The sequence below is a fragment of the Phacochoerus africanus genome, chromosome 11, assembly GCF_016906955.1.
Source record: "Phacochoerus africanus isolate WHEZ1 chromosome 11, ROS_Pafr_v1, whole genome shotgun sequence".
Classification (NCBI taxonomy): domain Eukaryota; kingdom Metazoa; phylum Chordata; class Mammalia; order Artiodactyla; family Suidae; genus Phacochoerus; species Phacochoerus africanus.
Window position 1 is genome coordinate 11,319,443 of NC_062554.1, and position 15,689 is coordinate 11,335,131.

Here is a 15,689-nt window from a genome sequence, read left to right on the forward strand (position 1 = left end):
AAAGCATTTTTATGGAGACACTATGAGAACCAACAGAATATTATGCCATGAAGCAAAGTAAGAGTCCAACATGAATTAAATAAAAGTTTTTAAAAAGCAACTACATATTTGAAAGAATACCATGAAACAAAAATGAAAAAACTCAGATATGGGAAAGCAATAGGAAGATATGAAATGGAAACTGGCAGGACTGAATGAAAATGAATAAAAAGATAAGAGATTACTTGCAAGGAATATAAAGGATAAAAGCTGAATAAGTGGCATAAAGAACACCAATGTCCAGGAATTCCAGTTGTGGCTCAGTGGTTAACGAATCCGACTAGGAAGCATGAGGTTGCGGGTTCAATCCCTGGCCTTGCTCAATGGGTTAAGGATCCAGCGTTGCCGAGAGCTGTGGTGTAGGTGCAGACACAGCTCAGATCTCGCGTTGCTGTGGCTCTGGCGTAGGAGGGCAGCTACAGCTCCGATTCAACCCCTAGCCTGGGAACCTCCATACGCCGCAGAAGTAGCCCAAGAAATGGCAAAAAGACAAAAAGACAAAAAAAAAAAAGAAAAATGTCTAAACTCAGGAAAATAAAACAAATGAGGTAATAAAAACAGATTAGAAAGAATCTGTAATGAACAATCCAAAAAGGAATTTTTACAAAATCCATTTACAATAGAACCAAAAAGAATAAAATATTTATGAATAAATTCAGCAACAAAAAACAAAGTCTTGAACACTGAAAACTACCCCCCTAAAAAAAGCCTGCTGAAGGTAATTAAAGAAGATATATATAAATGGAAAGATATCCCAGGTTCATAGATTAGAAGACTTAATATTGTTGACATGACAATACTACCCAAAGTACTCTACAGATTTGATGCAATCTCTACCAAGTTCCCAAGGGCATTTTTTTTTTTCTTTTATAGACACACCTGTGGCATATGGAAGTTCCCAGACTAGGGGTCAAATCAGAGCTGCAGCCACAGGCCTACTCCACAGCCACGGCAACGGCAGATCCAAGCTGCATCTTCAAACTATGCTGCAGCTTGCGGCAACACCAGATCCTTAACCCAGTGAGCAAGGCCAGGGATTGAATCCACATCTTCACAGACACTATGTCAGGATCTTAACCTGCTGAGTCCATGGGAACTCCAAATGGCATTTTTTAATATTAAAATTCATATGAATTGCAAGGGTACCTGGAAAGTCAAACAATCTTAAAAAAAAAAAAAAGGAACAAAATGGGAGGACTTACACACCCATTTTCAAAATTTACCACAAAGCTACAGTAATCAAAACAGTGTGATACTGGCATAAATGCAGACATACAGACCAATGGAATAGGACAGAGAGCCCAGAAATATAGTCAATTCATCTTAGGCAAGGGTGCCAAGACCATTCAATGGGGACAGGTCAGGCTTTTCAACAAGTAGTACTGGGAAAACTTGGAAAAGAATGAAGTTGGACCCTTACTTAACACCATATATGAATATGAAGTCAAAAATGGATCGAAGACCTAAATGTATGTGCTAAAACTATAAAACTTTCAGAAGAAAAAATTGCTGTCTGATTTGACCCTTAGCATGGGAACCTCCATGTACCACAGGTGCAGCCCTAAAAAAAAAGACAAGATAAAATTTGTTACATATAGGGAGTTCCCACTGTGGCTCAGTGGTTAACAAATCCGACTGGGAACCATGAGGTTGCAGGTTTGATCCCTGGCCTCGCCCGGTGGGTTGAGGATCTGGCATTGCTGTGAGCTGTGGTGTGGGTCGCAGATGCAGCTCAAATCCCGCGTTGCTGTGGCTGTGGTGTCAGCCAGCGGCTACAGCTCTGGTTGGACCCCTAGCTGGGAACCTCCATATGGTGCCGTGGGTGCGGCCCTAGAAAAGGCAAAAAGACAAAAAATTAAAAAAAAATTGTTACATATATCCTATCATTTTTTAAAAAAACAAAAAACACTGTTACTAAAGTTTTGTTTGACTAATGTTGTCTGTCTACCTAATGTGCACTCGTTCCGTTCCTTTCCCCAATCATTTCCAATCTTCAAATTCCAGTTCTAATTTTTCTAATTAGAAATCTAACTTCCCAGGCTCCTTCCAGTTCCAAAGTTTGTCACTTTTTTTTCTGGATTTCAAGAACTCTCACTGTCTGAGTGAATTAATTTGACAATTAATGATTTTCTGCCTGGTGACAGTTCTTCTGCTTTCTTACCTTAAAAAATTTTTAAATATTTGTATGTAGAAACAGATTAATTTAAACTCAGTATCATCTCGACTAGACTACGTACACTAGATTAAATCTTATCTAAGTAAGTGGCAATATCCTATTCTTGATGTTAGTAAAGATGAAAGTTTTTAGAACTTGTGCCTGGGTTTGATTAATAACAGATTTTAAAATATTCCATTTTATCCCAATTCACCACTTCTTTCACTTGTAGATCCCAGGAATTTCTTCTTTCAGGTTCTCCATGTTGAGGAAGCTCTAGACACTTGCTGTGGGTCTGATTTTTAGTCATTAGGTTGGCACAGGATTATGCGCATCACCCCAGTGGGGGAGCAGCCAATGATAAGCTATAGACAGCACCCCACTTATGCTGGATTAAAGAATGTGTGTGTGGGATGAGATCTTTGCCCCTAACTCATGCTCACGTCATCTCTAACTCTCTGACTCAGGACAGCATAGTGCTGGCACTCATCTAGCCTCTGTCAGCCTGAGTGACCACAGAGGGGCCCGAAGAATAGACCATTTACCTTCAGGGTTCCTGAGAGATTGTCTTTATTTACATGCTGATGTTCACCATAGATGAGATAAAACCTGTAACGCTCCGAGAACAGCGAGCTCCAGCTTGAAGACCGCAAAACTCTTCTTCCTTACCTATCCCTGTAAGACGCTTTTTTTTAAATAGGAAGGAAAAACCAGAGCGGTTTTCCTGAGAGCCTTAATGATTCTTCTGCACTGCTTTCTTGAGCCCTCCACACCATCACCACACTTAGGCACAGAGAGGAAGAAGAAGGGGGCGAGTTGTGACTAATCCCTCTTTGAAGAAATCCCTAAGGAAAACAGGCTGGATGTGGTGGAATAAATCAAAGAGGATTCTTCGGATGATTCAACAGCTGGGAGCTTTTCAGGTTGTGTTTTAGGATGAGAGAGTTCTGTGGGGGAAATTATCTCACTTGCCTCCAAGGCAGACAATGTATTTTGGAAGAGAGCCTCTCTCGTGGACTCCCGGACGGTTGCTTGGGTAGGTTCAAAGGCCTTCATGGTATGCAGCGGTTGTCTAAAGTAATCCTTGTGAACCATGGGTTTCTTGATGGTTTCCTTGACTGACTCTTGCTTTCGAGCTTTCTTCTCGGGCACTACTGAAAAATGGCTAGAGTGTGGTTGCTTCCTTATGCTCCTGGTTAAAGATGGGTAGTGGGCTGTGTGAGTCCAAGGGATCTCCATAACGCGGGTGGGAGGCTCCATGGATAAATTTGAAGCTTTTTGACTCTGACGTTTTCCCTTTTGGAGGTTGATACTCGGAGAGTCTGTGGGATACAAAAGAAAAAAACAACAACAACACACTCCTCAAATGTCACTTCTCTAATCTTTGCCAGTCATGTGGTAAAATCCTAATCATCTTTAAAATGTTAGCGCCTCACTTACCACCTTGGGTCCTTTCTTCCTATTTCTCTCCCTTCCCAGGCTTTGGGCAGTCTTTGTTGACGTCCTCGATTCAGCACGGTGCTGGAGTTTAATAGTCTATACGTGAGGTTTTAGCGCATCATGGAAGCCTCAGAAGGCAAAGACTGACATTTACTTAAAGTGCATGCATTTCACAACCACTGTTTCCAAATCATTTTGAATAGAAAAATGAACACATTCTCCATTAGAATGTGAGCTTTTTAAGGACAGTCTTTGTCTTGTTTGCCACCACATACACAGTGCTTAGAAGTGTCTGCCACACAGTAAGTGCTCAAAAATAATTTTTATCTCACTGATAGAAAAAAAATAGATGGAGACTTTCAGTAATGGAGCTAGGACATTCACTCCTATCAAAGACAAATTAAAAATGGATAATATATACAACCAAGAAAACATCTTAAATTTATCTAAGAATTTACAATGTATGGTGAGAAACCATGGGGCCAAAACCTAGACGAAAGTGAGATTCCAAAGAAATAAACCCAAACTTGGTTATAGTTGCCCTGAGTGTAATTTCAATACTGATAAGAGCTGAACATGAGAGCTTCATTTCTTGTCAGCTTCACAGAAGATTTCTATTGCACTTGAATTGACTTGGTAGGTCAATTCCATGACAACAATATCTATGATAGTAAGATTTCTAATTAATGAAAGTGGTATGCTGCTCCATTTATCTGGGTCTTCTTTTTCTCACTAAACTGTTGTAGTTTTCAATGACCAATCATCTATCTTCTTTGCAAGGGCTTGCAACATTTCCCTTAATTTTTCCAATTTATGTTTTTATGCTGCTGTAAATGATGCCATTTTAACTTAAAATTTCCAATTATTCACTGATAATATATAGACATGCAATTGAGTTTTTCTGTATACTAACTTTGTATCCTAAGACATTGCTCAACCTACTTTTTAGTTCTGGAAGATTTTTTGATTCATTAGAATTTTTAATGTAAATAATAACTTCAAATCGAGAGATTTATTTCTTCTTTATGCCTATTATTATTTTTTATGCCTATTATTTATCTTAGTGAACTGGCTAGGATATCCAGCACAATGCCAAATAGAAGTGGTAAGATCAGATATCCTTGTTCATTGCTTTATTTTTTAATTGAAATACAGTTCATTTACACTGTATCTGGATACAGCAAAATGACCCAGATATATGTACGTATTCTTATTTTTCTCCATTATTGTTTATCATAGGATATGCAGTTCCTTGTGCTATACAGTAGAACATTATTGTTTAGTAGTTTGTACCTGCTAATCCTCAAACTCCTAATTTATTCCTTCCCTACCCCATTTCTTCTTTGGTAACCATAAGTTTCTTTCCTATGTCTGTGTACCTACTTCTGTTTTGTAAATAAGTTAATTTGCGTTATATTTTAGATTCCACATATAATTGATACCATATGGTATTTGTCTTTCTCTTTGTGACTTAGTATGATAATCTCTAGGTCCATCCATGTTGCTGCAGGTGGTAGTTATTTCCCTTTTTAGCAGCTGAAGAGTATTCCACTGTGTGTCTGCGTGTATATACATATATGTATACATATACACATACATATATGCACATATGTATATATACACGTGTGTACACACATATACACGTATACATACATGTGTGTATACACACGTGTATATACATTTACATACATATACACACATGTATATACACATATTATATATGGTATATGTATACACACATGCATATGTATATACACATATGTACATATGGTATATGTATACACATATGTATATACACATATGTACATATACACACATATATGTATACACACACATACACACACAAACACATACTTACGTACATAGAAGAGGTATATTTTCAAATTAGAATTTTCTCTGGATATATGCCCAGGATTGGAATTGCTAGATCATAGAGCAACTCTATTTTTTGTTTTTTGAGGAACCTCCAACTATTTTCCATAGTGGCTGCATCAATTTACATTCTTATCAACAGCGTAGGAGGGTTCCCTATTCTCCAGAACCTCTCCAGCATTTTTTATTTGTAGATCTTTTAATGATGACCATTTTGACTGGTGATGTGGTAACACTGTAGTTTTGATTTGTATTTCTTAGTAATTAGCAAAGTTGAGCATCTTTTCTTGTGCCTACTGGCCAACCATATGTCTGCCTTGGAGAAATGTCTATTTAGGCCTTCTGCCTATTTTTTGATTGGGTTGTTTGCTTTTTATGATACTGAGTTGAATGAGCTATTCATATATTTTGGAGACTAAGCCCTTGTTGGTCACATTATTGGCAAATATTTTCTCCCATTCCACAGACTGTCTTTTCATTTTGTTTATGGTTTCCTTTTCTGTGTGAAAGCTTCTAGGTTTGATTAATTCCATTTGTTTATTTTTGCTTTTATTTCTAGTGCCTTGGGAGGCTGACCTAAGAAAACATTAGTAGAATTTATGACAGAGAATGTTCTGCCTATGTTCTCTTTAAGGAGTTTTGTGTGTCATGTCTTATAGTTCAGTTTTTACGCCATTTTGAGTTAATTTTTGTGTATGGTGTAAGGGTGTGTTTTAACTTCACTGCTTTATATGCACCTGTTTGGTTTTCCCAACACAACTTGCTGAAGAACTCTTTTTTACAATTACATATTCTAGCTTCTTTTGTCAAAGACTAATTGACCACAGATGTGTGGGTTTATTTCTGGGCTCTCTATTCTGCTCCATTGATCCATATGTCTATTTGTGTGCCAATACCACACTGTTTCAATTACTGTTACTTTGCCATATTTTCTGAAGTCTGGGAGGGTTATACCTTCTGCTTTGTTCATTTTCTCAGGATTGCTTTGGCAATCCTGGCTCTTTCATGGATCCATACAAATTTTAGAATTATTTGCTCTAGTTCTGTGAAAAATGAAATGGTTAGTTTCATAGGAATCACATTAACCTGTAGACTGCTTTGAGTAATAGAGCCATTTTAACAATATCAGTTCTTCCAATCCAAAAGCATTGGATATCTCTCCATTTCTTTAAATCATGTTCAATTTCCTTTATCAGTGTTTTATACTTCTCAGTATATAAGGCTTTCATTTCCTAGGTAAGGTTTATTCCTAATTATTTTATTTTTTGATGTGGTTTTAGAGGGGATTTCTTTCCCTTTCCCTTTCTGATATGTTTAGTGTGAAGAAATGCAATTGATTTCCATATGTTAATCTTGTATCTTGCTACTTTGCTGAATTTGTTTATCAGTCCTAATAGTTTCTGTGTGGAGTCTTTAGGGTTTTCTATATATAGGATCATGTCCTCTGTATACCATGACAATTTTACCTCTTCTCTTCCAATTTGGATAACTTTTTTTCTTTCTAATTGCTGGAGCAAGGCCTTCAAATACTATAAGTGGTGAGAATGGACATTCTTTTCTTTGCCAGGATTTACAGTAAGCCTTTCAGGTTTTCACCATTTAGTATTAAGTTGGCTATGCATTTGTCATAAATGGCTTTTCTTATGTTGAATTACGTTTCCTCTCTGCCCACTTTGGTAAGTTTTTTATCATGAAAGGATGTTGAAATTTTTTCTTCCAACTTTCCTGTAACTTTAATCAAAAAAAATTTAAGGGAGTTCCTGTCGTGGCGCAGTGGTTAACGAATCCAACTACGAACCATGAGGTTGCGAGTTCGGCCCCTGTGCTTGCTCAGTGGGTTAAGGATCCAGCGTTGCCATGAGCTGTGGTGTAGGTTGCAGACGCGGCTCAGATCCCGCGTTGCTGTGGCTCTGGCGTAGGCCAGTGGCTACAGCTCTGATTCGACCCCTAGCCTGGGAACCTCCATATGCCGCAGGAGTGGCCCAAGAAATAGCAAAAAAAAAAGACAAAAAAATTTAAATTATAGTTGATTTCAATGTGCCAATTTCTCCTGTACAGCAGTGACTTATATATATATATATATATATACACACATTACGTTGAATTGTACTGAATGCCTGTTTTGCATCTTAGATGATCATGCAATTTTTGTCTTTTCTTTTATTGATGCCTTTAAAAGGCTGAAAAAATACATCCTGAACCTGTAGAGGTGATGAAAACCTTCTGGTGGCAGCAGCAGGTGCAGCAGTGTGTAAGCCCCATTCCCAGGAGTGGTTGTGCTGCAAGATGTGCCACTATGTGTTCAAGGCTCTATTCTATCAAACATGAATGAAACTGGGCTGAGGTTCTAGCCTCTTTCCAGTCTTCCTTGTTCCTTCTCTGATTCTAAATTTGGTCCTGCCCATTCTAGGTACTCAAACAGCCTTTCAATGTATTTACTTAGATCTGGAAAAATTGGCTTTTGCAAATGGACAATGAAAAACTCTTAAAAACAAGAAAAATTCTTTATTTTCTACTCAACTTATTTTCTTATCATCACTTCAACATGGTATGAAGTGGGGATCAAGTTAACATTTTTTAAATCCAATTTACATAGTTTTCTTTTTTTAACTTTCCCTCAAAAATTCTCTAGACCCGAGAGAGGATGCTTTGTCTTGCCTCATTGGCACAGGTTCAAAAATACCTCACATGGAATGTGCAGATAAAGCCTATGTGGTGTTCAGCATAAAGAAAACACACACACACACACACACACAAAACTACTCTCTCCCACCCATGCCTCCCTCACCATTTCCATAATCTTTTCATTTCTTGGCTGGATTACTGTTACACACTGAATTGTGTACCCTACAGATTCGTATGTTGAAGCCATAACCTCCAATACCTCAAAACCTGACTATATTTGGAAACTGGGCCTTTAAAGAGGTGATTAAAACGAGGCCATTGGGGTAAGCTCTGGTCCAACTGAGCAGAGAAGAGAAAAACTGAACACAGAGAGGATATGAGGGTGTGCAGAGGGGACACATGGGGCGGGGCGGGGGAGGCGCTCAGAAGTAAGGCTGCATGAGGACAAAGCAAGAAAGTGGCTATTTACAAGCCAAGAAAAGAGCTCTCAGAAGAGACGAAACCTGCCGACACAATGATCTTGGACCTCTAGCCTCCAAAACTGTGAGAAAATAAAGGTCTGTTGTGTAAGCCACCCGGTCTTTGGTATTTTGTTATGATAGCCCCAGTTTGTTCATACGACTACTGCAAAATCATAAAGCAGCTGGAATGCAGTCTTCAGTCTTAACAGCTGACAGAGTGGACTTCTCAAAAGCCAGGTAACTCAGACTTGAATCTCTCTGTCCCTTAAGAGATTTCAGTGAACTTGGCTTGAACCTAGTTTCACAAAATGAAAGTCTATTTCCTGTCATTTAATTTATTCACATTTCTGAACTTTTTTTATGGTCCCTGTGAATCCATTCTGCAACTCTAAGTACTATATGAGTTTAACCCTTTGCCAACTGGTACACAGCATCTCATAATCTTCACCACTATCCACAAGAAATTAAATTAATTCATAATTTTGTGACCATACCATCTTTACTTAAGGATCCAAGAGCTATGAGAGGAAACTGTACCATGTACTGCACAGTCCTCTGACTCCTAACGGGTTTATCCTCTGATGTTGCACTGGCTTCCCAAACCAGTAACTCACTGTGTGATTACAGAATAAACTCTAGCTTCCCTTCTCCTTACTGGGCCTGTCTCAGTTTCTCAACCCCTGAGTTACTCTGATGCATATTAAGTTATTCTGCTATTCCATCCCTTCACACCGAAGTCTAAGCATATTGTTCTCTTGTTTGAAACTCATGTGCCATCACCTGATTGGTTATACGCAAAGCCTAGATCCTAGTTCAGGATTCCAAGATAGCTGCACTTGTCTCCCTCCACCTTCCAATCTCCATCTCTCACAGCTGAAGCCCCATAAAGCACATTAAGCCCTGACGGGCATGGAAGTGTCCCTGTCCTGGCCTTCAGTGCCTGGTCTAAGGGTGTCAGCAGCTATGCCTTGCCTGCTTCCTCACTGCTCTCTGTGGAACACCCTCTTTTCTCTTGGGCCACCCTCTATTGACAGCTTTCAGTTACTTCAGCCTCTCAAGAGTTCCTGGCACAAAGTGAGACTCAATAATTGGGTGATGAATGAATATATCAGCAAGTGAACGGAGTTCCCATCGTGGCGCAGTGGAAATGAATCCAACTAGGAACGGTGAGGTTGCGGGTTTGATCCCTGGCCTCGCTCAGTGGGTTAAGGATCTGGCGTTGCCACGAACCGTGGTGCAGGTCGCAGACATGGCTCGGATCTGACATTGCTGCAGCTCTAGTGTAGGCTGGCGGCTGTAGCTCTGATTAGACCCCTAGCCTTGGAACCTCCATACGCTGTGGGTGAGGCCCTATGAAGACAAAAAAAAAAAAAAGTGAACAAAGAAATATCCATATTCGAAATCTTCCAAGGTGTCTCATGGCTTACACAATAAACTCCAACATAATGCCTGATGCCAAAAGCCCCCCAGAATCTGTGCCCAGCCTATCTGTCAACCTCTCGCTGGTCCCCGCCAAGTGATTTCAGACTCCTTCAACTATTATCAGAAACATTAAGGAAGGCACTGTGTCCCGGAGGCAACAAGCAGGAATAAAGAAACATATGAGGGTGGGCTAGGCCTCTGACTTTACCTGTGACAGTGCTGCTGCTTTTGAGTAATGTTTCTTTTTTGCTCTTTCTCCACCTGCAAGGAAGCAGACTACCTATGAGCCTCATAGACCTCTTCCAAAAAAAAAAAAAAGCCAATAATCCAAGCAATTATTTGCAATAATTCGAAAAGAACATCATCCAGTCAAATACTCAATTAGGTAGAGGGTTTGTAGTTTCACCCTTTAAATGACACCTCAAATGAAGAAACGGTGGACATGAGGAGGTCTCAACTGTCATGGTCTCTTCTAGCTAATTCTTCTACCAGATGTCCCCTCTCCCACCCTGTACTTTGCAATATTATAGCATCTGCCTTGCAAGGATTCTCAAATGTCATTTTCTTGGACAGATTTTTTAAGATCTATGACCTGGAAAGGGCAATGATTCCAAGGGTTGCCCAGCAGCCAAGGGCAAAGCCAGGACAAATATCGAGGCTTCCCAGATTGTGAACTTGCCCTGACACGGCACCCCGCTATGTGCAATTCTGTGGAAAGTGGGACAATTTGGAGGCACTTTGGTGAACAACCTTTGGTCCCTGTCCCCTCCCAGTTGATCCACACTGAATCTGTAGTCACAGGCTTTGGTTAAGCTTTAGTAAGAGTCCTCGTCCTTCAAATGTGGTCTCATGTTCAGTAGGTAGATGGTGTGTGAGGAGCTGCAGGCAGCGTGAGAAGAGATGAGAGGTTCAGATGATACAACCCTGTCTCCCTGAGGATTTGCCATGCGGGATTATGAGAAAAATGTACTTGTTTTTTCTCAAATTTCCGTAAGAACCATTTATACTTTTATTTTGGGGGAAAAAATCACTTAAAATTACAAATATATGCTTACCAATGGAAATAAAATATGGCAACAATAAAAACTGCAGAAACACAATCCATGAGAATCCATATGAACATGTAGAAATTTGGTGTCTGCAAAACAGAGAACAGAGTTAAAGGATGTAGAGCTGGAAGGGATTTTAGATCCTGTGGGCCAAGTCCCTTTCCTGGCTGCCAGGGCTGGAGTGAGGGCAGCCCAGACAGAGGAAGCTTGATTGATGAAGCTGGTCTCCAGCACAGAGTATCTGCTGCAATTCTAGCAATCACCGCTCACAAGGGCAGAGGGCTCCACGAGGGATTAAACACATCTCACCCTTCATCTTCCTAGATCCCCAACACAAAGGTCACATAGGAAGTCTATTCTGGAGCCAAGATCTCAGCCCAAGCTTCTTCTTGACTTCCAGTGCTCTATGTTTTCATGGCTTCCCAAACCTCGCTATGTATCCGGGTCTACATGAGCAGCTTTTAGCAATATAGGTTCCTGGGCCTCACTACAAACTCAGGAATTAGAATTTTGACATTTTTAACAAGCTCCACAGGAACAAGCAACCAGCCGGTGAACCAGCATTTAGGAATCATTCTCCTAAATGTTCACACCTCACATAAGTATGTTGAAATTATAATTCTTGCCTAACATGCCTGAATCACCCATTTCACAGAGCTCCATATTTTAGCTTCTGTTGTATGAGTTTTCTAATTCCCTGGTGTGATCCTCCCTTTCCACCTTCATTGTCCTCCAATATTACTAGAGGTGTGGGTATTGTCATTTTTTATTCTTATGCCACTTCTACCCTATCTCAAGGTCTTCCCTTGGACTGATTACTAATGATAATAACACAAAGGATCCTAATAATGATGAGAACAACAACGAACATTGCTAAGCATTTACAGGAGCTAAGGACATGTCCCAAGGACATGAAGGCTGTTTTCACAGCTAATCCTCGCTTCAGCTCTCCTAGGCTGGTACAATAGAAGCGCTTAAGAAACTGCCACTAAACTGAGGCTTGTAATCTCCTCTTGGAACCTGACTGACCAATGGCTTGGTCTGCTCCAGGATGCCCACCAGGCGAGCTGTATGGTCACCAAGAATCAGTAGTTCTTACCGTCCATGTGGCTTAGAATGGCTGTACCTGTTGTTATAACGCCACAGTGTAATTAAATATTACTTAGATCTATAAAATCTGAGTTTAAAAAGTATGGCAGTTTCAAGGAAACTAAGTGATACTTTGAAAAACCTGACAAGGACAGAAAAAGTCATTAAAAAATAAACTGCAATTGACTTAGGTGTGAGTGAAACACTAAGAGATGATGGGGTGGGAGAATGATAAAAATCTGGGCATAGGCCTCATTCAGGTCATTTCTTCCATACCTTTAAGTACTTGTGCTTTAAGGAAACAAGACTTGGAAGTCCTATCTGGTTCAGTTGGAAATATACATACACAAAAGAATACAGAATTCAATCATCTGACACACACTCAAAGGGAAAACCATGAGGCTGTGTCAAAAGGTGAACAAATACTTAAAATGTGTGAGATGTGATGTGACAGACTGTTTATTAAAATGACCACATTACTCCTCCTGAAACGCAGGTCTGTGTGCAGCGTGACCCTGCTGTTCTTCTCCAACAAAGGTAAAGTCTGTGTCTTCTCTGCGCCGCCTTCAATCTGGACTTGACCATGTAACTTCCTTTGGCCAATGGAACATTAGCAAACATCATAGTGGGAGAGCACTAAAAAGGCACATGCATTGGGGCTTGACTTCTCTTGCTGCTGGGAACCTGCTGCCACCAGGTGAACATGCTCAAGCTGCCCTCCCTGAGGATGAGTGACCAAATGAAGAGAGAACGCAATCATACCATGTAAGACCCTAGACATATGAACAAGGCCATCCTAGAGCACCTAGTCCAGCCAAGCTGGCTCAGACCAGAGAAACTACTCAGCTGTCAAAACAGAATGTGACAAACAAATATTTATCAGTTTTAAGCCCTTAAATATTAGGTAATAGACTGTATACTGTTTATTTCACAATTCCCCAGTTTAATTTTTTCAGATGAACAGACTACTAAACAGAATAGATTGTGTTGGATAAATTTAATTCTATTGTAGTGTTTTTGTTCCTAATCTACAAATAAACAAACTAAGGCCCAGACAGGTGAACTAACATTTCCAAGTCCACACAGTAAGTGGCAGAGCCAGGATTTGAATCTTCATATTTTAACCCAGAGTGTGGGCAGCTTAGGAAAGCCCTTGGGATACGGACCCCCCCTCTGAACAAAGTGACCTTGGGTCCCTTATAAAAGCCAAGGCCAGGGAGTTCCCACTGTGACACAGCAGGTTAGGGATGCAGCATTATCCCTGCAGTGTCAAGGGTTTAATCCCTGGGCCAGTAGAGTGGGTTAAGGATCTGGTGTTGCCACAGCTGTGGCATAGGTCGAAGCTATAGCTCCAATTCAATACCTGGTCCAGGAAATTCTATATGCCACAAGTGTGCCAAAAAAAAAAAAAAAAAAAGGCTCAGGCCAGGTAGAGAAGGAAGTTTTTTACTTACTTCCTTTTACACTCTTTGAATTGTGAATCATACGAATCTATTATCAATTTAAACATTATCGATTCAAGAATTAAAATGAATAATTTTACTTAATAAAGATAAGTATATTTAATATATCCAAAGGGACAACTTTAATACATTACTGATTTAGGGGGATAGAATTATGGAGGGGTATGCTGCTTGTTAATTTATGCGTTTTTGTAATTATTGGATTTTATATAATGAAGTTTACTTTGCAATCAATTTTAAAAAAAAATGTATATAGTACATACTTGAAGAGGGACAATATGGGGACAGACAAGTGGAGAGGCTTCACCTACACCAAGAGACCTGCCATCCAAGGTTTCCTTGAGGGTCATCTGCAAAGCTGCCCAAGCCACCAAGAAAGAAGGGGTAAGCAATATCACACTGCCACCAGAGGGCCTCAGTGCAGTACTGGCCCTGCAACTGTGCCCTTGGTCCTGATGCCCCTTCTCCTGTCCTGACCCTGACGAAGTCAGAAACAAGGGCCAGTGAGGCTGGGGGATGGAGAAGGCAACTGAAATATTTAGGCTTCTCATTTAGGTTCCTTCGCCTAAAGCTTTAACTCTCAAGGCAGTTTAGAATCTGAGTTACTACCCTGGACTAGACACTTTGATGCTGAATTGAGGCCTTTTGGTGACTAAACTGTACTTTAAAAATTTATCTAAGAGGGACTAGAAAAGTTATGGGATATGAGTGCGATCTAACTCAGAGTCAGGGAAAGACCTAGGCTTAAGGAGCAATTTAAATAGTCAGTGGAGGGAAATTAAGCTGTTTTCTGTTGAAGGCTGTTGGTTCCACGCAGTCAGTCAACCTGCTCTACACTGATGAGAAAAATGGGCTCTGTAGCAGTTAGCGGTTAGCTGGGGCTCCCTTCACAGGTAATAAGTGATGGGATTTAGCTGAAATTGTAACCCGGGTCCTCAGGTCCCCAAGCCTCTGGCCATAAGCAGTAGCAGGGCAGAGGGGGAAATCAAGCTAGCTGGCTGGACACTCGCTCCTCTTTTCAAAAGCCTTTTCTCAGGACACGACACACAGTTGTCCCCTTGGGCTTGAGGACACCTGGTTTTCTCTCCGCAGCCCATGCCACTGTCATTGTTGCCACGCCTGCAGGTATGTGGGGCTGCACTGACACAGCTCTGGAGTCAGACTTCATCTGAACCTTGCATTACGTGATGATGTGCAAGGATCTTAGCTTCAAGCTTCCGATTCCCCATGGGGATACCAACTGTGGATACCTCAGAGGGTTAAATTACGTAATGCATGAAAGGTACATTGTGAGGATTCGGTAAACAGCAATTACGACACCAATATTGATTTCTCCCTCAAAATCACAGAACTATCTGGGGGAGAGAAGGGAGAAAGCCATAGATCCAATATCACATTAGTCTCTGCTCTTAACTGGCTCCCATGGAGACTGCACAGTAGGCAAGGGAGGAGTGGGGTGTGGGACAGAGGCTCCTATTTTACCAGATGTGGAAGAACAGTCTGGACAACCAGCTCACCATGAAGTAGTAAGGGTGATTGATCTTATTCAGGACCTGAATGTTGTCTGTGGTCACTGACTGAATCCTGGAGCACCAGGCCAGTGAGAAGAGCCAAGGTTCATTGATGACGTACAAGTTGATGTTGATGTTAGCTGCTTTATATTCTCTGGGAAGACAAAGAACCCACAGGAGATTCAGGCTTAATCTCACCTTCATCATGTAAGAGGGAAATAGCCACCATAGTTGGGAAGGCTGTTGCTTAAATAACCAGAAGCAGCTGGTCCTGGGACAATTTATAATATGGCATGCAGAATGGTGTTACAGTGAGATAAAGTACTAGACTTAACACCTTTCTTCTGTTCCAACGGGAGTATTTTAGTGAAGTGGCTGTCCTAAGGGAGGGAGGAAGGGAGAGGGTGAGAGTGTATGTGAGAGGGAGAAAGAGAGATGCAAAGAGAAGGGAAGGAAGGAAGGGAAGAAGGAAGGGAGGGAGGGAAGGAAGAAAGGAAGGTGAAGGAGGAAAGGTGGGAAAGGAGGAAAAAGGAGAGAGGAAGAAAGAAAGGAGGGAAGGAAGG

The 15,689-nt window shown here is 40.7% G+C and overlaps 1 protein-coding gene across 1 annotated transcript in view; it reads right to left on the reverse strand.

Moving 5' to 3' along the window:
- Nucleotides 1-3,009: 3,009 nt before the first annotated feature.
- LOC125112075 (glycerophosphodiester phosphodiesterase domain-containing protein 4-like) overlaps nucleotides 3,010-15,689 on the reverse strand; it is a 94,541-nt gene continuing 81,861 nt past the window's right edge. The window contains exons 12-16 of the mRNA XM_047754333.1: nucleotides 15,133-15,280; nucleotides 11,070-11,152; nucleotides 10,223-10,275; nucleotides 6,018-6,068; nucleotides 3,010-3,516 (exon numbers count right to left, since the gene is read on the reverse strand). Coding sequence (XP_047610289.1) covers nucleotides 3,017-3,516; nucleotides 6,018-6,068; nucleotides 10,223-10,275; nucleotides 11,070-11,152; nucleotides 15,133-15,280 — 835 coding nt within the window. The 3' untranslated portion in view covers nucleotides 3,010-3,016. The remainder of the gene's footprint in view (nucleotides 3,517-6,017; nucleotides 6,069-10,222; nucleotides 10,276-11,069; nucleotides 11,153-15,132; nucleotides 15,281-15,689) is intronic.